Source organism: Rhineura floridana, chromosome 10, assembly GCF_030035675.1.
Source record: "Rhineura floridana isolate rRhiFlo1 chromosome 10, rRhiFlo1.hap2, whole genome shotgun sequence".
Lineage (NCBI taxonomy): Eukaryota > Metazoa > Chordata > Lepidosauria > Squamata > Rhineuridae > Rhineura > Rhineura floridana.
The window spans coordinates 57,827,343-57,852,452 of NC_084489.1; the positions used below are offsets into that span (position 1 = coordinate 57,827,343).

Sequence of the window (25,110 nt, forward strand, 5' to 3'; positions counted from 1 at the left end):
CCTACCCCTTTTAAAATTTCATCATTTCTTTGGTTTTTATCCCAGGGGGGAGGTTTATTCCGAACCGGACCTTTCTCAGCTCCTGTCGGGTTTCCCCCCTCAGTCAGTTTAAAAGCTGCTCTGCCACCTTTTTAATTTTAAGTGCCAGCAGTCTGGTTCCATTCTGGTTCAAGTGGAGCCCGTCCCTTTTGTACAGGCCCGGCTTGTCCCAAAATGTTCTCCAGTGCCTAACAAATCCGAACCCTTCCACCCGACACCATCGTCTCATCCACGCATTGAGACTGCGAAGCTGGGCCTGTCTGGCTGGTCCTGCGCGTGGAACCGGTAGCATTTCAGAGAAAGCCACCTTGGAGGTCCTGGCTTTCAGCATCCTACCTAGCAACCTAAATTTTGCTTCCAGGACCTCACGGCTGCATTTCCCCATGTCGTTGGTGCCAACGTGCACCACGACCACTGACTCCTTCCCAGCACTGTCTACCAAACTGTCTAAACGACGGGCGATATCCGCAACCTTCGCACCAGGCAGGCAAAACACCTTGCGGTCTACACGCCCATCACACACCCCACTGTCTATGTTCCTAATGATCGAATCACCCACTACAAGGATCCCTCCACCCCCTGGAGATATATCCTCAGCACGAGAGGATAGCTGCTCATCCCCCAAGGAATGGGTCCCTTCTAAGGGATCGTTTCCCTCTTCCTCAGCTGGATGCTCTCCTTCCCCGAGACCATCGTTCTCCATGATAGCAGGAGAGCTATCATTGTTGGAGTGGGACACAGCTATAACGTCCCTGAAGGCCTCCTCCACACACCTCTCGGCCTCTCTCAGCTTTTCCAGGTCCGCCACCTTGGCCTCAAGGAAATGAAGTCATTCCCGGAGAGCCAGGAGCTCATTGCACCGAGAGCATACCCATGACTTCTGTCCAACAGGCAGATAGTCGTACATGCTGCAGGCGGTGCAAAACACTGGAAAGCCCCCACACCCCTGCTGGCTTCTTACCTGCATAGTTTTGTTTAAGGTGGGTTGGAGACTGCGGTTCAGTTGAGGTCAGGGAACAGACGGGCAGAGTGGGGGGCCCTGGCCTCCTCGCCCTGCTGCCGAACTCACTCTGCTGCTTAACTCGCCTTGACGCTTCGTCAGCTGGGGCTCCCTCTAGCTCGTGGAGCAGGCTCCCTCGCTAGGGTGCTCTGACTTTATATGTGTGGCTGGTTCCTCCCAGCTACTGCTGCCAGCCAATGATGTGTTACTTGAGGCTGATGGCTATCAGCTGGGGCTTAACTCTTTAGTATTCTCTCAGGCTTCCTTCCTGAGCGAGGGGCGGGGCTGTTTAAGCTTTTGGCTGCTTTTAATCTCAGCAAGGGGCTGCGCCTTCCAGGCAAGTCTTTTGTGTTTGTTGTTTTCCCACCTAGAACAGCCCACTTGTGTTCCCCAGCAACTGGTATTCAGGGGCATATCACATCTGATATTGGAGGTAGTAAACAACCATCATGACTAGTAGCCATTGACAACCTTCTCCTCCATGAATTTGCCTAACCTTATATATAACCCTTATACAGCCATCCAGGTTGCTGGCCATCATTACAGCGTACGCAATGAATTTCACAGTTTAAGTAATCACTGTGATTTAAGTAATCACTGTGTGTGTACTTTCTTTTGTCTGTCCTGAAACTTCCAGTATTCAACTCCTTAGGATAGCTGCAGATTCTAATATCATGAGACAAGCAAACAAACTTCTCACTATCCACTTTCTCCACACCATACCTAATTTTTCTATACCTCTGTCATGACACCTCTTACAGAACTTTTTTTTTAAACTAAAATTTCCCAAATGTTGCAGCCTTTCCTCATAGGGGAACTGATCCAGCCCCACCATCAGGTCTCAGGAACCTATCCATGAAGAGATTTTACCTCAGTGACATAATTCTAACCAAGCACATAATTTTTTAAAAAATGTAATGAATTTTGGTTGGATTGTTTATATATCCAATGGCGTTTCATACATATATAATGACCTTAAAGTCCATCCCATCATCGAATATTGAATGGGTATCAGCAATTCTTATAAAGGTATATATTTACCTATAAATATAGGGAACCAGTAGACTGCAGCGTAGAGATAAATGTGCTAGAATTCAAAAGTTCAAGTACTTTGCTGAAACTTAGTTTGGTATAGAAGCCTTTGAGTGGAAACTTTTGAAAAACCCCATCTTTAATAAAGAAGTTTAAAATTTCATGACAAGTAAATAATAATTATGTGATTCTAACATTAATTGTGATTCTAGTGGCTCTGGTGTAAGCAAACCATAGTAAGAACCAAGTGTAACATTTTAGTGCTTCTTCCATAACAGAACAAATAATATAATCAGACTATGGAAATTCACATGTGACTTGTCCTTAGTAGAGTCATTCCTTTCTTACTCAAATGTACCTACTACATTCAGAAATTGTTCATAAGGGACGCAGTCCAGAGTATATTGAATTATCATTGACAGTGCAAGCCTTTACATGCCTATTCAGAAGTGAGCTTCATTGAGTTCAGTGGGGCTCGCTCTCAGGTAAGCGGATAGGATTAGAGTCTAAAACTCAAGGGAAGCAATGGGACAAACATACACTTAAGTACTCAAGTCCAATTAATTTCAGCAGAATATGATCTGATTACTTCAGCTGGATTGTGGCCTGGGTCATAAATAAGTTCACCAATCAGTTTATTATCTTTTACAAAAATATATCGTAATACTGTCTTCTATTATACAAACAATTTCCTGGCCAAAGACTTTTTTTTTAAGCTGCCACTTATTGACACAAATCCCCCTAATTGAGGTAGTTTTCCATTAACTCCCCAAACAATTCAATTTGATAAAAATCAGCAAATGTTTCTGGTTTTGTCTTACATTTGTTCCAGCTGCCATGGGGTTCCCAAGGTCACAAATAACCATTCTAGTTTCATTTTCCATCTTGTAATCGCAGCTCAGCACACGCAGTGCCTGTAACAAAAGAACACCAACATGGAGGTCAAAGGTCAATTCTGTTGGCAAAACGAATGTTTTTTAGATGGCAAGATTACTTGTGATTCCAAACACCTGTACAGAGGCCCAGTATTTCATTCATGCTGCAGCTTGACAACTGGAAGAGAATAAACGATATCTGTCAATTTTTGAAAGGATAGGGAAAGAGAAGATTTGCATATTTTATTTCTTGTATTGCTGTTTCATTGCAGATGCAAAAGGAAAATATAAATATAGAACAAAGCCATGCTAGTAGACTAGTAAAGTTGTCTTGACTCCGTATTGCTTTTACAGCATGGCTGAGCTTTAGGGCAATTTTTTTTTTTCTGCAATACCCAAGAGCTTTGCAAAAGTTGATGGGAATACTTTACCTTTTCAAATGGCAGTAGTTCAACTTCTATATTAATTTCAGGGGTGATGTTTGTGCTGCTGATTGAAAAGGAAGGTTCCCCACGGGAGGCTGTCAAGTGTACTTTCTCATGCCGACGAACCATGCAGTGCCCTAACATTTAAATAAAAGTTTCCTACCTGGGCTGGGTGCTGTCCCCTATATGTGCAATACTTGCAATGCAGCACAACCACTCTCTGGGATACACAATGCTTGCATGTAGAGACTGTGGATATATAGGTTAGTGCATGAAGTAAGATCAGTTAGTGGTTTCCATGCTGGGGTTTTACTATTTGGGAAGGGCCATAGCTAGCGACAGAGCAAATGCTTTGCATACAGGAGATCCTAGGTTCAAACACTGACAGCTCCAGGTAGGGCTTGGAAAGACTCCTGCTCGAATTCCTGGAAAGCCGCTGCTAGTCAGTGTTGACAGTATTGAGCTTGATGGAGCAAGAGTCTGACTCGGTATGAGGCAACTTCCTAAGTTTCTAGAAGGCCCCAAGAAGAAAAGATGGAAGAGGATGCCTTTCAGTGAAGACAGACACAGGATTTCAAAAGCAGTCACAGCAGCTTCTTCACCAGTGCTGTTTCTCAATCAGCACTGTAGACATGCAACCAACAAACAAGTGACTGCCTGAGTGCTTTGGACTGGCTGCAACGTGTCCTTGAACAATGAGAATGCTGTGCAAAAAATAAGAGCCACATCCATTGCACTTTTGCCTTGGGCCATGCCCATGTTTGGCTCTGGCGCCACCCACCATGGCATGTGGCCCCCAGAAGAGAGTTCACAACAGAATGTGGCCTTGGGCTGAAAAAGGTTCCATATGGTGACATCACAGGCACTATCCAATAGCCAACCTTCAACAGAGTTTTCACCATTCAACTTGAGGCTCCTTGAAGATATGCACAGCTTTAAAAAAAAACAAAAAACTCTCCCTGGGGCCTCCCTTGGAAGAAGTGGGAAAAGTACATTTCTTTACAGATGACAGAGGCACCATTGAGCTATTTCTGTTAGTCTTAAATTATTCCATCTGTCTTCACCTTCTGAAAGGGCTCCATTTATTTCTGCCCAAGAGAAGTAATTACACTCTACCCCAGAACTGTTCACATCTTTGTTTTTCTCAAACACCCCAAGGGAAACACTGCTGACTAGTGATGGATGTTCCAAAAGTGGTGAGGGCACATCTAGTGGTAAACCTTCAATAAATCACTAATTACTAGTACGAACGCAACCAAGGGTTGTGAAGTTAGTGCAAGGGTGGGGAACCTCAGGCCTAGGGGCCAGATGCGGCCCTCTAGGCCTCTCTCTATGGACCTCAGAACTCTCCCTAGGCTGCACTCCCTTCCCAGCCACACCTCCCCAGGGCACACCCCTCACTTGCCCTGCTTTGCACTCTGGCAGTTTTTCCCTGGCTGGAACTCTGAAGATGTCTCTTGCTTGCCTGGATGAGGATAGAGAGGTTGAGCGAATCTGTGTAGAAGCTGGCCTACTGCACAAAAGGCAAGATTTACATTCATCGTTCTGCCGACATTTGTCTCTGGCCCCACCCACCACTGGCATGTGACCCCTGGAAAGTTAGAATCCCAGAATAGTAGAGTTGGAAGGGGCCTGTAAGGCCATCGAGTCCAGCAACCTCCTGCTCAATGCAGGAATCCAAGTTGCCCAGAAGGGAATGTGGCCCCTGGGCTGAAAAAGGCTCCCCATCCCTGAGTTAGGGTTATGCCATCTCTGTGTCCTGACTTTCAGCCTATCTCAGGCTATTTTTGATGTTTTGATGATGCTCTTATTTCTTTTACTTTTTTAAAAAATAAAGACACTTCTGATCTTCCTGTTTATTATTATCTCTGGCCTCCATTCTCTAGCCAGGTCATCTGTATAAACACAAGGAAACAGAGGGAGAAAGAACAGGGAGCTGCAAGACAGGAGAAGTTACATAACATGGACTTAGAACAAAACAAAAATCAGTCTTATTTGCCTTTCTGTTTTGGCATTGTTAGCTACAGAAATAAAATCGCATGAGGAATGTATGCGGAAGTAGTTCTGAAAATCATAATGTGCTGTGTGCATCCCAATCGGAGTGCTTTTGCAAACGGTGGCTCCAAAATGTGAGGGACCCTATTCTTTACATAACATCAAGCCAATTTATCAATAAGGGGCAAGCTAGTTGCTCCTAAGCAGCAGTTTCAAATGTGGTGCTTGTGGGGGAATGTATGCCTGCTGCGGCCTTCCTGGTGCCCAACGGGTCTCCTCCCCCCACCCCACCCCACCCCACCCCACCCCACTGAAATTGGGCTTGAAAGAAGCCCGTATAATAGGTTGCAGTGTGTGTTTGGTTGTGGCATGTGGGTGTGGTGCACACAACAGCTCCTCCGGATTGCAAATATGCCCACAGGCCCAAAAAAGGTTGGCAACTCCTAAAGGAATTTCAGGAATGTAGTTGTGTCATGTCAACCTAGGTTCTTTCCTGACATCATCTGAAAGACTACCTCCTTCCCTTCATGTGTTAAGATTGTCAGAGGGGCTTTTGATGGTTCTACCACCCTTAGAAGTTTGGGAGGTATGCTAAAGCATGCCTCTTCGCTCAAGATATATATACCCACCCTCATCTTCTGATTATAAAAGGTGTTATGCAATGCTTGTCCTACTCAGAGATAATAGACACAACTAACTTAGTTGAATACAAACCAAATTGTTTTAATTGAATTTAATCTTGTATTTGGATGTTGTTGCCCTCAGACCCTACGATGAACACAGTGAGGAGGGGATGTTCAAGTCAGCTGATACTCAGGGTTGCTTCACATCATGTGAAAAAGAGGGGTTTGGAACATAGAAAACTGCCTTGTCCCAGATTAGACTACTAGTCCCTCTAACCCAAAACTGTCTACTTTGACTGGTCTTGTCTTGGACAAGAAGCTGATTCATTCTAACTCAAGATGCCAGGGATTGAACCTGCAAAGCATGTGCTCTACCACTGAGTTACAGATCCTCCCCTTAAGGGTAGGGAAAGCCTCTCACTTCACTGAATAACATTAAAACACCTGAGCGAGCATCACTGGGCATGATACCTAAATGGACATGAGACAGACAGACAGACACACACACAGACACACACACACACACACAGAGAGAGAGAGAGAGAGAGAGAGAATTGTGTAAAGCAGCCTTCAGTCTCCTTCTTTAGGTAGACATGGTAGCAGTGACCTGATGCACCAGATTACAAACTTTCTGTATTCAGAGAGCCTTTGCATATTAACTTTTTTGCCAAAGACCCCAAAGCAGAGGATCTTAGAGTATGCCCTTCATTCATATTGACTACATTTATTTTATGTATTTATTTTTCCATTTTTTAAAGACAGCTAAACATCAATACAGCAGTGTATAAAAAATATAAACGAAGAAACACATCAATAACAGAATAGTATAAAAGCACAATATTCTAGTTTGCCATCAAAATGGGGACCAGGAGAAAGAGGTCAGCCTCTTTGTAGTCAGAAGCTGGGGTGGCTGTTAATCCTTACCTTCAACATAAGTTCTCCCTCTGTCTCACAGCCAAAGATGAGACCCAAAAGGTGGTGGCAGCAAATGGTTAAAGCCAATGAAGGCACAACATGCAGTCCTACCTAACAAGGTTGGTGTGTGCCCAAGAAGCATTACACCACTGAGCTAAATGAGTAACAGCTCTGTTCCCACCAAGTAACCATAGTTTAAACCCACATAGCTCAAGGGATGGCAAGTTTGCAGAAATCTGTGTTTGTACTGGAGAATCTGGGTTTTGCAAAGGAGAACAACTGACACATGTTTGATTGGGGCTCTCCTGATCACATATGCTAATCCATTAGCACCTCTGAATAGTAGCCACACTAGCCTTTTATTAGACCCTAGGAATGATTCCTCCCCCCCTCTTTATAGAAACACATGGCCATTCTGAACAGTAGCAAAACCTGACCAATTAGCATTAGCACAACCTGGATCTTATTTGAAGAGGAAACAACAGGAAGACAGATAAAAATAGGCAATCTAGCAGAACTCTTGGATTCATAAAGCTGTGTAGATTTTAAAACTAGCTGAGCTGCTTGCATGATGATGATTAATCACTGACCACAATGGATTTCCCCAAAGGTCTGGATATTAATGAACTGAGTGTTAGCTGTTGACATTCAAACACCCAGATGTGGCATGGAAAGCCACATGGCATTAAGTACCACTAGAATCAAGGACACCTGGCTCCTGGAGTTAGTGTATTTAAGACTTGGAAACTAGTACTTCTTCTCTTCCCTTCACCTCCTAGGTGGTGGTGACTCTAATTAAGCTAATTATTATTTTTTAGCTAGCAGATAAAACACCTCTCCCAAATGAGCAAAAAACACACACACACACACACACACACACACACACACACACACACACACACACACACACACACACACACACACACACACACACACACACACACACACACACACACACACACACACACACACACACACACACACACACACACACACACACACACACACACACACACACACACACACACACACACACACACACACACACACACACACACACACACACACACACACACACACAGAGAGAGAGAGAGAGAGAGAGAGAGAGAGATGTTGAGTTCCTGCTTTGAGTGCCCCCACAGCTTGATGATGACGATGATTTATTCATTGCTTTCTGAAAAAATGTCTCAAAGTGACTTACAAAATATATAAAATGTCAAACGTCAACCATTTACAAACCAGATTCATGGATTAAACATACAACAAAACAAAAAGTGTTCATCCAACAATAAGAATAAAAACAACGAATCCTTTCCCATCCTATGAAAATATGAGCACCAAAACAAGTCCATAAATCATACAGCAGTATGGTCGACTTTAAGAACCAAAAGCCTGGGCAACAAGGAATGTCTTTGCCTGGCACTTAAAAGCTGACAATGTTGGCACCAAGTGTGTTTCCTTGGGGGAGCATTCCACAATCAGGGAGTCACCACTGAAAAGGCCTCCCATTGCTACCTTCTGCACCTAGGATAGGCACTTTTTTGCAGTGGTACTGAAGCTGCGGAATTCCCTTCCCAGGGAAGGTGGTCTCCCACATTGTCTTTTAGATGCCAGGGGAAGGAGGTCCTTTATCAATGGCCTTTTAGGTTGCCCTGATTAACTTCCTCCTTCGTTTCTGCTGCTTTGATCAATATCGCTGCTAATTAGTATTGATAGGGGGGGTGTTGTTTTTTGATCCAGCATATTTTAAAATTATTTTGTACAGTTTTTAGTAATGTATTGTTCATCACCTTGGAGGCTTTTAGTCAAGAGGCAGGTTACAAATTATTTAAATTTAATAAATGATGTTTCTCTCAAAAACTGCTCAGGACTTATCCCAGTAGTAGGTGGTCATTGCAAATGCAACAAACATGAGCTTCCTTATACATTTTGGCCAATCCACGCCCATGATCTGTAATTGTTTTCTACTCACCCACCTCCCCACAAGGAGACAAAGACAGGGTTACATCACACATTACAAAATACCTGATTTCTCTCAGAACTTAAAAGCCACCACGCAAAATACAGAGTAAGTGATCTTACATCACCATGGCCTTTCCTCCAAATGACTGATAAAACTACTTCATTGCTTTCCTTCGTTACCTTTTGAAAATCTTAGAAACTTGTCATTAAGCACTGATAACTTGTAGATAAGTGGGCTGTTGTGTGATAGAAATATTGCATTGTATGCTCTCTGTTGTGCCTGCTTCATGTTCTGGTTTATAACCAATTTCAGCACCAGTCTGGAGTATACTTTATGGTTTCTTTTCCAAGTAATTTGGAGCATAGTGTGAGTTGGAGATACACTTGCACATGTCATGTTCATTGCCTAGGGCCTAGGCCAAAAGTGCCAAACTCAGATAGGCTGGGAGGCCAAATTTGATATCCATCAGCTGCTTGGGGGATTCAGTCTGCTAACTGAAAGATGTGAATCCCATCAGTAAACCATTAATTCTACCTCAATTAGACACTAAAAATGGGGGTGTGTTGAGCCCTGGCTCCCCCAGGTAGACCAGGGAGAAGTGTCGGAGGAGGACCAGGTTTTCGAGGGCATTGAGGGAGGGGGAGATGTCGACAGCCCACAAGTTCCCACAGACAGCCCTCTTGCTGATGGATCCCGCTCTGTCAGCAAGCGCTCCAACAGAGCCATTGGGAAGCGACCCTGCACACGTGCCAACTCCACCCCCCTGGATTCCCCGCCTGGCACTTCAAACACTTCCCCGCCAACCTGCTTCCCACTCCCTGGGTTTGAGGTGGCACCTAGCGAGCCTGTGCTGTCAGATGTATGAGAAGCGGGACAGTCAGAAGGTGGTACTTCGGAGGAGTCAGAGATTATGAGCAAAGACCTTTCCTACTTAAGGCAGCGCTCCCCTGATTGGGGTGCTGAGTCAACTTACTCTACACGCTGCAGAGCATCACACTCTGGGCAGGACAGGGTGGAAGCGGGGAAAGGAAACAGCCCAGAAATAGTTAATGCAGTCCTGGCAAGTTATCTTTCCTAATTCTTGCAGAACCAATTTTATTACATTTATATACCACCTTTCCTCCAAGGAGTTCAAGGTGGCATGCATAGTTCTCCCCCCTCCCTATTTCATCCTCACAAGAACCCTGTGAGGTAGGTTTGGCTGAGAGACAGTGACTGTTGCAAGGTCACCCATCAAGCTTCATGGCTGAGTGAGGATTTAAACCCCACTTTCCCAAGTCATAGTCCAACACTTTAACCACTGCACCTCACTGGCTCTCTAACCGAAAGGTACTGCAGAAACACACGTTTATCCAGCTGTATACATAAGAACCAGAAAACAAGCACTTTCTTTTTCCTTAAAGCCTGCTGTCAAAACATGGATCAAAACTCAGCAAGGGGTGCTGCTGCACCTGCGGAGTTAGCCTTTGAGCTCTAGGAGTGCCCGCCATCAAATGATGGATCGTCTCCATAGTTCTAACAATGTTGACAACCTAGACTCTCATAATATGATAATAAAGCTTCATGCGGTAATAAAACTTCATTACATGAGGGAGACAGGACAAAAACACCAAAATACATTTGGTAGCAAGGGGTCAGGATTATTTTTAAAAGATGGGTCTACAAACACAAGATGAACCTTTGTTTAATTCAACAATACAGTTTCCAAGAATAGCACAGTTCCTTTCTTGTCAGTCGTTGTAGAGGGCTCTTTCTCTCCCCCCCCCTCTCTTCAGTGAGTTTTACATCAGCAAATCAGGTTTAGGGAGAGGAGCAGGAAGTTATTTTCAGCACAACAAAAATATTTGTTCCTTGAAAGGAAATTAACTTGGCACACCTTGGTTCCTTTTTTGGGGTGTCATGCTTTGAACCATCCAAAATAAAGTTCATGGCGTATTACTTTGCGGCTTTGTAGTCAGATGAGTTGATACATACTTTTTACCCAGTAGTGAGCACAAGAACTGTCTGTGTACTTAGGGGATAGAATTTCTTCTCAGCTTCTCCAAAAGCACCCCCTCCTTGTGCCTCCAAAACCTTTCAAGTAAAATGAACTATGCCCAGCTCAGTTCAAGCTTGGCTGTTTAACAACATTACGATAAAACAATATTCCCCTATGTGATACCCTCCAGAAGGTGTTGAACTACAAGTCCCATCAGTCCAAGCCAGCATAGCCAATCATCAGGGATGACTGGAGTAGCAGTCTGAAACATCTGGAGGGCATCAGGTTGGGGGAAGGCTGCTATACATCTTAGTTATTCCGTGTGCCTCAGAAATGGATCTTTGAAAAAGTTTTGTGTTTGAGTGAAAAACGTGTTATTTTAAGATTTAGGCCACCTATCCATTATCCCACTTAGTTCAAGTAAATGTAATTCATATAGAGTATCTAGGACTGCCATTGACAAAGGGTCTGTATAGGTTTCTGATATGCAGCCTCTGCCAGGGGAAAAAAGATGGCAACCCAATAAATGGCTGCTTAATGTTACCTTGTTGTTACGCTCAACACCAGTGTAATCTGCCTCCGGAGGTATCTTTATATGCAGTTCAGCCTCATAGGCACCTTCGCCTTCATTTCTTGAATTGATCATAAGCGTGACATAGTTTTCCTCCCCGATTATGATCTGATCTCTATCTCTGGAAAAGGAAAACACATTTTTACAACCGATTTTTCAAGCATGCCATTGTGCTTATTTTTAAGCAAACCAAGATCCATAACACCCATCACGTTCTGTAGATGTGAGGAGTCATCCCCAAGTCTGTGTCCCTAAGCCACACATTACATAGACCACTATATACAAATACACTGGAATGACTCCCATGCTTCAGCAGAATGTAAAACCTTCCTTTTCAAATATCATGATAATGAGTCAATATTAGGGATGGGCAAATCTAACAGTTTCAGTTTCTCCCTATTAGCTACCAAGCCATGATTCTGGTTTTGGTATACAAAGGCGTACATAGCTTGGGACCAGGATACCTGAAAGATCGTCTCACCCCTTTATACACCCAGTCAATCATTGTGCTATGCAGGTGCGGGCCTCCTGCAGATGCTGTCTTATCAGGAGGTCCATTCCACACAACATAGGAAGCAGACCTTTAGTGTTGTGGCACCTACCCTTTGGAATTCCCTCCCCATAAATATTAGACAGGTGCCATCTCTGTTATCTTTTCGGCGCTTGCTGAAGACCTTCCTCTTTCAACAAGCCTTTTAAGTAGAAACTTTATCCTAGTCTGCATCTGTGTTGGAAATGCTTTTTAAGATACTTTAAAAAACTTTAAAAAAAATTTTAAAAGATTTTTGTTTTAATGTGTTTTTAAAGATTTTTGTTTTAATATGTTTTTAAAGATGTTTTGTTTTAATATGCTGGCCAGAGCAGATTGTGGCGTTTCAGGGGTAGCCGGTGGAGGGGGGGGGTTCAGCAGAGGAGGAGCCAGCCACTTGCTGCTCAGGAGCCGCCAGCCCAGCTGAACATAGGCTCCATCAGTAAAGGTATGCGGGAGCCGCAAGGGAAGAGCCGGCTCCCACAAATAGCACTACCGGGGAGTAAGCGGTCCCCACAGAGCACCAATGGAATTGTTTTCCTCTGCCTACCTTTTTGCCGGTGGAATTATCACACAGATCAGGACCCGAGGGAGCGCTCCATGTACAGCTCCTCCCCTGCCACATCCCCAGAACACTCTGTTTTCAGGACTACTGCCAGCTTCCGCCAGCTCTCAGTCCACCAGGCTGGCCATCCCCAACGGATCCTCTGGCTGAGCTGGCAGGGTCCCAGCAGTGCTGTGGCTGAGCTGGGATGAGGGCTTCTGCCAGCGGTGTTTGGCGGCACTGGAAGCCTGCCAACTCAACTGGGGGTCTGCCACATGCAACTCCTCCCAGCCTGGTGTAAACTCAAGTTGGATTGCTCCCTTAAAGTCTTTTGTTTTTAGGATTCCCTGGGCTCCTTCTGGGAGGAAGGGAGGGATATAAAATAAATAAATAAATAACATTTTCCAATCTTATGTTCAGTACCCCACATTTTCACTTCAGTTTGCAATTGTGTTTTTTTTAAAACGTCCTCATGAAAATTTATAAGGATTTTAGTGCAGCTTTCTCCTAATACACACATATTTGTATGCAATTTTGCCTAACACATTTTTGCATGTTATTTTTACTAACACATGCATTTTATGGACCCTTTACCCTAGTAAAGTAGTATATTTTTGTGCACATTACTTGGCTGGAGAACTGCTTTGCAAAATTAGGAGAAGTGCAAATTTCAAAGGATGGCTGTGTTTCAGTTTGTGTAGTTTTGGAAAGTGTGAACTAGGTAGGTTCACAGTTAAATGTGAAATGAATTGAATTTCTCCCCCATCCTACTCAGTATGCAAGAAGAGAGCAATCTTTTTCTGCATTGCCAGTTTGGTGTGTTTCCTCATCATTTCCAGCTCATCCACATCCCCGCTGCAGCCCCATTTCCCCTCGCTTCTCAGCTGTTGAAACCTCAACATTTTAAAGCTTTGCTGGCAGGACAATAATAAAAGTGGTGGAATTGGGCTGGGGGCAATAAGTCGGTGAGGGAAGAGGGGGCATGGCCTGTAGAGAATGCTTGGGGGTGGTGATCATTTGAAAGGCCTGATAGGCTGGATTTGGACCATGGGCTGGAGGTTCCCCATCCCTCATCTAGGGGTACAGCACAGAGAACAGATGACACTAATCCTAACTGTGTCTACAAGACCCAGGGTGTTGCAATGGTTCCCTGGTTGGCGCTGAGCAGTGGTGGCTCTCTGTTTGTGGAATGCCCTCCCCAATGAGATGTGTCTGTTTCCATCACTACTGACTTTAAGGAGGAAGTTGAAAGCATTCCTGTTTACCCAGGCAATTGATGGTGGAAGGGAACTGTTCCTGGCATCTTGGAGATCATTAGATGGAAGAATGTTTTTAAACTGTAACTGTGTTTTAGAATGTTTTAAACCATTTTTCTTCTTGTTGCTGTTAAATGGTTTTGTGATGCTTGCTGCCCTGGGCTCCTTCAGGCGAAAGGGCAGAATATTAATAAATAAATTGGACTTGGGGAGACCAGGGTTCAAATCCTCACTGGGCGATCTTAGGCAAGTCAAGATCAGCTTGACTTTCTTCTCAGGGTTGTTGTGAGGATAAAATGGGAAGGGAGAAGGAGAAACAATCAAATGGTTTCTGTGACAAGGCGAAGAAGAAAACCGTGGGAAAGGCATATTCAGTGAAACCATCACTCAGATTCCAGTCTTGGAGGAAAGAGTGCAGGAATAGAGTGGATGTTGCAACAAACCCCAAGGTTGGCCCAAGGCGTTTTGCTGCCTGAGGCAAAAGGACAAGATAGTGCCCTCCCATTCGGTGTACAGAAGCCAACCAGGCTGGCAGATGAATCTTACTTGAAACATTAGCAATGGGACAGTATCCTCCACTTCATCTGAGGATAGCAAGCTAGCTGAGGGGATAACAGGGCAAGTATGGGACACAAAGCTCTATCTGCCACCCACCCAGCATCTGCCACCTGAGGCAGCTGCCTCATTCTTCCTAATGGTAGAGCTGCCTCGGCACCCATTCTTATGATTCTCTGCAGAGCTTCCCTGAAGTCTCTTTGTGTCTTTCCATCAGGGTAAAGTAGTACCTTGGATACATGATATGAGGCTAGAATCGCTCCAGGGAATGCCCTGAGAATGCAGGGAGTTTATTCACCCTCATCCAGAATAAAAAAAAATGCTTCTTCTCTAATAGTATCCTTTCGACACCGATGTCAAAAGAAAAGGCTGCAATCTTGAGGGAAACTAATTACACGTGTTTTTGCTTAGAAAGGGTATCTAAAACTTTTTTTTTTTTGCTGAAAAAAGGAAAATCCAAGCAAATAAAGAAGTACGGGGCAAATTCATTTTGTTTTGCTTTTAGATGTGACAAACCATTGAAGCTACACACTTGAGGAATATAAAAAAAGGGAACAGCAGACTTAAAAACCCATCTCAGCATGTGGTGGTTGAATGATCTCCTTCCTATGCCCGGGCGACCCTGATGGGTTTCTCCACCCACACCCACCCCAAAGCAGTTTTTTTTTCTAATGAACGTCTTTACTCCATTAAGTGTAATACACAAGTTTATTTGTTCAAACTTACGGCACAGCGGAAAGTTTCAAGTCAGGAATGCACACGTTGTCTTCTCCACAATCCACAAGAATGTAAGCCTGCATTGTCCAAAATATGCATCACTCATATTAGGGTTCTGTTTGACAGGAATTCCAGCCATTTCCTTTCCTTTCTTTTGTGTGTGTTTGTTTGATAGCCATTAAAAATATCCCCCCTCCCAAAAGACTGGATCCTTCCAAACTCCCGGTCCCCATGCAAAGAGCCAGTGGTGACTGCTTATATATGTAAAGCCATGTTAACGTTCAGCATATTAAAGGGTGAGTACATCTTTCTTTCATTCCTGCAAGGAATATGACTTGCAGGCTGTTACAGTTAGCTAGGACTAAGAGAATGAGAACATTTAGAAAATGCAGCCTGGAAGAATTTTGAGAAATTTTAGATAGATCTGGTTCAATTAGCTCACCATAATGAACAAATTAAGCTCTTGTTGCGTATACTGAAAGAATGATGAAACCTTGAACAAAGCCACTCAATAAAGGATGCCACACAGCACGATAGCTGTTGTTTGGAGGTATGAGATATAGGAGCCATACCTGCTCCCCAATTATGCTTTCTTGGTAGTAGTTCAATATTGGGTTCACAGCTAAACCATTTGAAAAAGTGGACTCATCCAAGCTGTAATTCAGACTAATGCTGATTGGAGACAACTTATCTCGGAATTCAGTTTCATCCTAGGGGAGGCAAATTACAGGGAAGCCCTTCAAAATACATACATTGCGCTTCATTAACATACAAAACAATTGTTTTGGTCTTTGTTTCAATAATATAGCAATTAACACCCCAATCCTATAACTTTCTACTCAAAGGTGAGGACTAGCTGCATTACCACTGGTGAACTGATATTGTCATAGAAACATGGGAAGCTGCCTTATACTGAGTCAGACCATTGGTCCATCAAACTGCGTATTGTCTACACTGATTGGCATTGGCTCTCCCCATTGGGAGACACCAGGGATTGAACCTGGGACCTTCTGCATGCAAAGCAGATGCTCTGCTACTGAGCTACAGCTTTTTGTCCAAGTTCTGGACACTAGTCACATATTTATGCAAAAGGCCCTGAAAGGGCTGGGGGAGGGCATAAAGAGCAGGGAAGGAGCAAAAGAAGAAGTAAAAACTCGTAGGAAATAGTGGTGGCTCAGTGGGAGAGCACATGCTTTGCATGCAGAAGGTCCAGGATCAATCTTCAGTATCTCCAGATAAGGTTGGAAAACACTCCAGTCCGAAATCCTGGAGAGCCACTGCAGGCAATGTAGACAGTACTGAGATAGAAGGCCTGGTGGTCTGATTTAGTTCAATGGAGCTTCCTATGTTCCTAAATATGTCCCAGATTTGTGTCATCGAGGTATATTCAGGCCTTCCATAAAGCTATATGTGCAGCCCAAGTAAGGAATTATGAGGATGACACTAACTTCTGCAGATGATGCAACATGCAACTGTTTTCTTTTGCTTGCATCCAGATAATGGCTATATTCTGAAAGAACTGCCCCCCAAATAATGATCATCTTGGCCCAGCAAAAGAATAAAACTTACTCTGAGATAAACCACAAAGTCCTTACAAGTGAGCCACTTCTGCCTGTGTATCGTGAAGAGGAAGACATGTTGGGACTGATGGTAATCAAGGAAGAGCGTCCGCTTAACAGCTCCTTTCACTTTTAACACATCTAGCTGTAGTTCTGCTCTCAGAGCTAAAAGAATGTAGGCAAACCAAACATCAGAAAAACAGTCAATTGCAGGCTCGGGTTAAAACTCTGCTCTGGTTTTATAAAAAGCTGGATTTTTTTTTTGGCAAAGTTTGTTCAACTGACCAAAAATGATTCCCCAAAAGGAAGCTGTGCAGATACTTCTTGCATCATTTGCCATTTCAAAATAAGGTACAAAAATGCATGTAATGTTCTTTCAAGTAAAACATTTTAACCAAGCTTGATGATAGCACTCAGAGACCATAAGCCCCAGAGGCAGGGCTAGCCCACTCCAAGAGATTTAGCTACCTGAGGTGCAAAGGAAGGCCTTCGGAAAGGGCCATAGCTCAGTGGTAAAACATCTGCTTTGCATGCAGAAAGTCCCAGGTCCAATCCTTGTTATCCCCAGGTCGGACTGGGAGAGATCCTTGTCTGGTTCCCAGGAGAACCATTGCCAGTCAGTGTGGACAATACTGAGCTTGATGGACCAACCGTCTTGACTCAGTATAAGGCAGATTCCCATGTCCCTATGGACAGCCCCCTCGCCCTCCAATAAGTAAAAGGGCATCGTATCGAAAGCCAGCCCTGTTATTTTGAGGCAGAAAAAAACCCCAGGAGCACCTATCTCTTCCTGGCAGTAAAAAGAAAACAATAATCAATTCAACTATGATGCCATTTCATGGCATCCTACACCTGGTACTTGAAGGGGCCATCTCACTCTACCTAATGGAAGGGCTGGCCCTGTCCAGAGGGGGCCATTGCAGCTGACATGAGCCTTTAAAAAAAATGACCTGGTGCTATGAAGAGAAGCAGACAAGAGCAGGTACAGGGCCCAGCAGCATTAGGGACAATGAAGACGGCAGCTGCCTCACCTGGTGCTTCTCTTCACAGGGCTGGGCTGAGGGCATCCCAGGAGGCGGGAGCTCCACTGTTTCATGACCATTGCCTGCCCCCCCCTGCAATTTTCCACCAGTGCTGCCTGTCCCTATCCATCCCCATCCACCCACTGGTTAGCTTTGGAGGCCATCAAGTGGTGCTGGTGTGGCCACTGGAAGCCACATTTTTGAGAGCCTCATTAAACCTAGTGGAGCTGCATATTTAAATGCATGGACAATTGCTGGTTAAGAGAAAATGCTATGCATAAATACATGAAATCAGTAGGACTTACTCCTGAGTGATCACATAGAGGACCGTGGTCAACACAAGATACAAACTCAGGCTGCTATCCTGCTCCCAATTAACATGCATTTTAGACCACATCCACACCATACATTTAAAGCAATATCATAACATTTTCAACAGTCATGGCTTCCCCCAAAGAATCCTGGGAAGTGTAGTTTGTGAATGGAGACTCCTATTCCCTAACAGAGCAACAATCCCCAGAAGAGGGGCTGACTGACCACTCTGGCCACTGGAGCTCTGTCAAGGGAATAGGGCATCTTCTAGCAACTCTCAGTACCCTTCACAAACTACACTTCTCAGGATCCTTTGGGGGAAGCCATGACTGTCTAAAGTGAAAGATATTTTGTCTAAAGATATTTCTATGAAACTTTAAAAAGCAGGGAAATTGAGCAGCTATAGTGAATGCACCAAGGGAGCAGGAGACCTGACCTCCCCTCTGAGATATTGAACTGCCCTACAAATTTGTCAAAATGCAAACACAATTTGGGTTGGTCTTTCACAGTCCTATGTAGCTTGGAAGAATTTGGTAACATGTGCCTCTGAGCATTCTGGTGCATTCACTATAGCTGCCCAATTTCCCTGCTTTTTAAAGTTTCACAGAAATATCTTTTGGCTATAGGTACATTCTTAAACTACAAGGGTTTTTTTGCCTATTAGTGAATATTTTTGAAACTAAGAACCAAATTAGATGTGATGTTAATTGTGTGAATGTAACGTGGGTACTTCCCTTGAATGCAAATAGCACCTATGGAGAGCCAATATGTGACAAGTTTGTGGAAAGGAAACTCCCCTTCCCCATCCCATCTCCACATAGTTATTTACATATGTATATATAATATGACAATCAATTAATGTCATGTCCAGTTTGGCGTTTGGCCCTTGGCCCTATGGCAGCCTAACACTGCAAGTCTTGAAGCCACATTTAAATATTCCAAAAGGAGGTCAGTTAATCTTAAATCACAGTCATGCAAGCAAAACGTCTTACCTATTTTTTCTGAAATACCTGGACCTTCAAAAGCCACACAGACGGTTACAGTAAAACTACAGAGAAAATGGAGACAATGCACTTGTTAAAATGATACACAAATATATCTTCATCTATCTGCCTATCTATATATAATGACTATTGGGTTTCACTTCTGCCGTTTCAAAAGCCTGCCCCAGAAAGTAACCATCTCAAGAGCCACAATGCAGTCCTGTGATTTAATAATTATTCCACCATTACAGGGATCTCAGGAAATTCTAGTTATGTAGAGGGAATTTAGTAATTCTTTAACCTACAGTTCTTTGAATATTCACCAAATGGCTATGCTCAGAGAACCACAAATATTTAAATGGAAGCCCTTGATAGAACAGAGAGTCCTAAAGACTTTCCAAAGCCTGGACTACAATTGCTGAGGCTGGCTGCCATGTCTGAGGGATCACCCTTTCCCCTCCCTTGGAAGTAACTCCTACTGAAGAAATAGGGACTTTGTCTTCTCCTTGCTCTGAGGAAAGAGTGTTAAACTGCTTCCCTTTTCCTTGCCCACAGAAGACAATGGAAGTGTTGCACATGTGGGCCTTTATTTTATGTATTACATTTATTTCCTGCCTTTTCTCCATGGAGCTCAACGAATCAACAGTTCATCGTCTCTGTAACCCTGTTAGGTAGGTTAGGCTAAGAGACAATGACTGGCCGAGGGTCATCCAGTGAGCTTTGTGGGGATCTGAACCTGGGCCTCCCCAGCTGAAGTCCAACACAATAATCTCCACTTTGATGTTGATTACATATTGATGTTGTATTAACAACAATACAACGTTGAACAGAATAGAATGTTGAAGAAGGACTGGTCTTCATTCTATAAAGCTAGAATAAACCAGCTAATATAAATATGGCCCTATTTTCTAAGTCCAGTCACACAAGGAACATGATTTAAGCCACATATTTGACATAGCCCATTTCCTCTGACCTGCCAAATTAGCCAAACCATCCCAAATTGAAAAGCATTTGAACAGCAAAACTTTCCCTTGGGTTATGAAAAGATAAATGTTTAATCAGGCTGCATTGAAAGGCTTTCACAAACAACCTCAGATGATTAGGTTAAATCATTATAACAAACTCTGTCCTGTTAGAAAAGTACAATTTCCTGCTAATCAGTGTTGCTGGAAACCCATCATTTGTGACTTGCTCCTCATGACAGGCCAATCTATATGCTCAGAGCTGAAACTTGAAAAACAAAACTATGCAAACTAAACATCCTTAGAGTAGCAGTAAAAAGTTCCCTACATGGAACCTGAAAAGACTTCATTGGAGGGGGGGGGGAGATGCTATGATCTATGTAAAGAGTTCAAGTTTACCAGATATTTTTCACCACACATTATTTTACAAAAACCTGAAAATTAAGCAGAAGAACGCTCCTTGAGTAAAACCCAATATTTTTGCATTAGTTGTTTCTTTTTAGTCCCATGTTATTAGATAGATATCTACATACACTGGAAGTTCAGAACTAGCAACATCACCTCTGAAATAACCTCTAATTTTATTAGAATTCAGTATGAGCTTCCTCTGACAGTCCTGATGAAAATGTGCCACATCTGGGTTTCATATATCGTGCATGACCTTATTCCACTTCTTCCTTCAGGGCAAACTATTTGCCACATATCATGAAACAGGGCTTTCCTGTAAACTCCAAAGGTTGTTATGAAGGTTTATTTCAGGGCCTCAGAGAATTCACAAATTCTGACCCATTTCCATTTCCTTTGGAATTGCCAAGAGATGAATAATTGAACATTGCTTAATTTATAGGGCAGTATGGGGGAGAAAATAAGAGGAGAAAGATATGCATGCGATTTAATGATTAAACCTGATCACAAAATAATACTTTATTATGGCACAAATAGATCAACAACACAGGATGTATAAGGAAGAGTGATGGCATTAGTTCTGGTTCACATACGAAAACATCATTTTGTAGAAATGCCATTCATCTGTATAGGTAGAATTAGCAAAATCTTTATATCTCCTTTACTCATAGTTAGCCCTCAGTTCTCACGATTCCACAACTCCACACATTCCTTGCGAAAAACACTGAAGAAATCACTGTTCACACACCACAATCTGTTCTGAAGTTGCTTTACAGTTGCTTGTTTTCCTCTTCCCTCCTCATCTCTTTTTACTTTTGTGTTGTGCCCTTTAGATTATAAACCTGCAGGCAGGGATTGACTTGTTCTTATTCTTATGTAAACTGCTCTGGGAATCATTCTGGCTGAAGAGTGAGGTAGAAGCCCTTTAAAGAAATATCCAGTCAGCTAAACAAAACCCTGGTTCATTCTGGTTCCTCCCCCACCTTGATTACTGAAACTGTCTTCACTTTGGCCTTCCTTTGTCTCACCTTTAACCCTTCACTTCTATCTAGAACTCAGCTGCCACAATCACATCTCATATTGCTCAGATTGTGCAACATCAAATCCCTAGACTTGCTTCCCATTCCTTCTGCACTGAGCACAATGCTTTTGTCTTAAAACACTTTATTGCCTTGGCCCATACTGGTTGCTAACAATAAACTATGGTTTATCATTATGTGAATTACCATGGGCTTGCATACTCCCCTCCTCTTTTGGTGTGGCATAGGAGATTGTTTTCAATTAACTGCTGTTTAGGGTTATGTCCAAACCTGGATAAACTGTGGTTAGACTTAACTATGGCTCACTAAAAACAAGCTAACTTGCAACTTTCTGTTTGTGAAGCTGGCTCTTATGGTCCCTGATCCCAAGGGCTCACAGTTCCCTGAGGAAGACTGAGGAAGACAAAATTCAGGCTGCTTCATTCAGAGAACTTCCATTACCTTCTCCCAGACCAAAATTAGGCACAGGCCCTTTAGAAAACACTGAGAGGTGTGGCCAATTATAGCTTTCCACTTAGGCTGCACCCATGCTAGTTGCTTCAAAAGCAGCCAGACCATTTTCTCTTTGAAATTTTCTTACTTTGAAACTCTCCCTACAGCTGGACACATCTCTTTTCCTCACTGCTGATTAGGACCACCCACAGCAAAGCACTGGGCCAATCACTGTGTCTGCCTGAGCCCACAGCAAAGCATTTTCATTGGATACACTTGGGATGGCAACAGGGTTGATGGCCAATCTGTTTTGAAGTCTGTGTAAAGCGCGCTGGAACTGCAACTTCTGAGGTTTCAGAGTAAAAGGGGGAGGAGTTTGCCTGGTGCCGTGTGTGCCCCCAGAAAACAGAGGTGAAGGTGCACTGAAGCCAGCAAAACCACAATTGTGTCTCTACCCTGAGACAACATCCCTCTGTGGCTGCAACAGGAGAGAGAACTCTAACCAGGACCCACTGGGAGCTGTCCATGGTCCTACCCTCAGCTTGAAAATGGAAATGGACTGCCTGCAAGTTGATCCCAACTTATGGTGACCCTATGAATAGGGTTTTCATGGTAAGCGGTATTCAGAGGGGGTTTACCATTGCCTTCCTCTGAGGCTGAGAGGCAGTGACTGGCCCAAGGTCACCCAGTAAACTTCATGCCTGTGTGGGGATTTGAACCTTGGTCTCCCAAGTCATAGTCCAACACTTTAACCACTATGCCACTTTGCCTGTCCAGAAGACACTTGGCCTGCCCATATCTACTTCCCCCTATGTGCCTCAAGCCTCGGTGGAACAGGTTAATGACTTATTTCAATAAACCGTAGTTAAGATTCACCAATTTTGGGGATTGGACATAACACTGAATGCTGGTTAGCTGGAAACAGACATAAAGGCTTCCAAGATGGGAGGAAGGAATGCACAAGCCTGGAACTATTGTACATAATGATGAACCATAGTTTATTATTGTGTCTGAATGCAGCCACTATCTTTGTACTGTTATTTCCTTGTCAATGACCATTACTTCTCCAACTTTACCAACCTCAGCACCCCCTCCTGATCTGTTTCCTCATGTTACCTCTTATGTGTGGAAACCCCACCCAGAACTTCTTACTCTCCTTTCGAAGCCCCCCAGAGAAAACGTATTTTCTATGAAGCCTTTTGCTTTGTCCTCAGCACCATCTCAAACGAGCCCCTCAGTATGTGATGCTGCATTTGATTACATTCATGCTTTGCTAAGCTTGCTTCTCCCATTCCTCTGCTATCGAAAGGAAAAAACTGAACCCAAGAGGCCAGACTTTAGGAAGTTGGCTTAGAAGTCAGAGACTCAGAAGTGAACTGAGAGGCTTTACGAACATGGAAAGTAATTTATAACTCTGGAGAAAAACACATGCCGTGACTAGACCTATTCATACATGTCAGTTGTAGAACAATTAACGGATGAAAATAACAGCAGATATGAAAAAATAAGGAAATCAGACCCCTCTCCAGCACCAGCACCCTGCATCTGGGTTGCCCTGTCTGTAATAACCCTTGTGTGCAAAGCTTATGTCCTTTTGGTGGCAAAGGGTCTAACACTTCCCTTACAATACGTGACTGATAAAAGCTCTATACAATGGACCACTGTAGTGATGGAGACAGAGCTTATAAATGAGACGTTTCCTTCCCCTCGTCTGAGATTAGTCAAGAAGGCTGGATTAAAACAGCTATTTCCTTTCAACACTGCCAGTGAATTGTTACACACACATATTTATAAGACAGACAGATTTATAAATACGTGTTTGTAAATCAATGCATTTTCCAACTTGTGTTGTTCCTCCAGATAGTGCTGCTTTATTGCTGCAATCCTATGAATGCTTACTTGGAACTAAGTCCTGCTATATTCCTTGGAGCTTGCTCCCTAATAAGGTGTGTAGGATTGCATCCTTAGATGATGCTGCATTATGCCTTCTATTTCATGCCTTCAGTGTTCAGAGTGCAAAAATGTGTACTAATGCTCACAAGCTGTAACATCAGTAAATATGAATTATTAAGCTCTGCTGTGGTTTGAGCTTCTAATTCAAAACTGGGGCCCCTCAGGCCTGGGGGCCAAATGTGGCCTTCCAGGTCTCTCTATCTGGCCCTCGGGGCTTTCCCCAGGCCATACCCCTCCTTGAGTGCTTTGGCCTGGCTGGAATGAGTCTTCGAACTTTGAGAATGCCTCTTGGTTGCTTGGATGGAGGACAGAGAGGGGTGTGTGAGTGTGGGTAGAAACGAGCCTACTGAACAAAGAGAAAATGTGCATTTGTTGCTTCATCCACTTTTGCTCCTGGCCATGCCCACTGCTCCCATGTTGCTCTTCGAAGGTTGTCCAGATGAGAATGTGACCTTTGGGTCTGGAAAAGTTCCCCAACCCTTCTCCCAATTCAATGCCTGTGATGTTCCCCAAGAGGGAATATGATTGCTTACATATTATAAGCCATGTTTGTGTGTGCTGCTCACATGCAAAGGCTGCAGGGCAAGTGGGGCAGGGATGAATGCTCTAAGCTCTGCCCGCCCCCGCCTGTCACCCTATGAAGAAGGGAACCTCCTCTACTCATGGAGGCTCCCTGTATGATTTAGAACCCTGCAAAACTGGGGTTATAAATCACACAGGGAAACTCCAGGAGTCAGGGAAGTTCCTCACTTCAGACTTCACCCTCCAACTCATGGAGAGTGACAGGCATGGTCACACGGGGGCGGAGTTTACCAAGCTCATCCCTGGTCACATGGATCCCTTGCTTGCGAGAAGGATGTCCAGATAGGGGTAAAAGCTACGCAAAGCCACAAAAAAACCAGTGTCTATTCACATCAAGATTAGAACAAGTCCTCTCAAAATCTTTTGAACCTGAGCACCTGACTATAAACCTAAAAACTTCATCCTGGCTGGTGTCTGTTTTCAATTTGAATAGATTTTATGTATGTGCTATTGTGATAAACCGTTTTTACATTTATAATTTAAAAAAAAGTGTGTGTGTGTGTGTGTGTATGTGTGTATATATATATATATATGCAACTGTTAACTGTTATTTGTATGTTATTATATTGTAAATTGCTCTGGTATGCCTCATGGGAAGCGATTCATAAATGAAATAAATAATAAAAATAAATAAAATGAGCTCAGAAAAACATTCAAATTGTAAGAAATCTTTAAGTTGAGATCACCTTTGCTCAGCCATAATTCATAAACGAAAGAAAAACCTGCACCCCTTCCTCATCCTCTGTTTATAACTTCAAATTTAACACATTCTAAGGCATGCTTGGTTTTAAATTAAGTATTGCAAAAAATTTCCCTCTGTAGGAAAACAAAACATACACATTT

The 25,110-nt window shown here is 43.4% G+C and overlaps 1 protein-coding gene across 3 annotated transcripts in view; it reads right to left on the reverse strand.

Moving 5' to 3' along the window:
- ITGA8 (integrin subunit alpha 8) overlaps positions 1 to 25,110 on the reverse strand; it is a 216,116-nt gene that overhangs the window by 99,891 nt on the left and 91,115 nt on the right. For all 3 annotated transcript variants that reach the window (XR_009758065.1, XM_061586063.1, XM_061586064.1), the window contains exons 16-21: positions 18,903 to 18,958; positions 16,587 to 16,741; positions 15,590 to 15,727; positions 15,027 to 15,094; positions 11,390 to 11,537; positions 2,893 to 2,985 (exon numbers count right to left, since the gene is read on the reverse strand). Coding sequence is in view for 2 of the 3 variants with exons in the window: in XM_061586063.1 (XP_061442047.1) it covers positions 2,893 to 2,985; positions 11,390 to 11,537; positions 15,027 to 15,094; positions 15,590 to 15,727; positions 16,587 to 16,741; positions 18,903 to 18,958 (658 nt within the window). In the remaining variant the exon portion in view is untranslated. The remainder of the gene's footprint in view (positions 1 to 2,892; positions 2,986 to 11,389; positions 11,538 to 15,026; positions 15,095 to 15,589; positions 15,728 to 16,586; positions 16,742 to 18,902; positions 18,959 to 25,110) is intronic.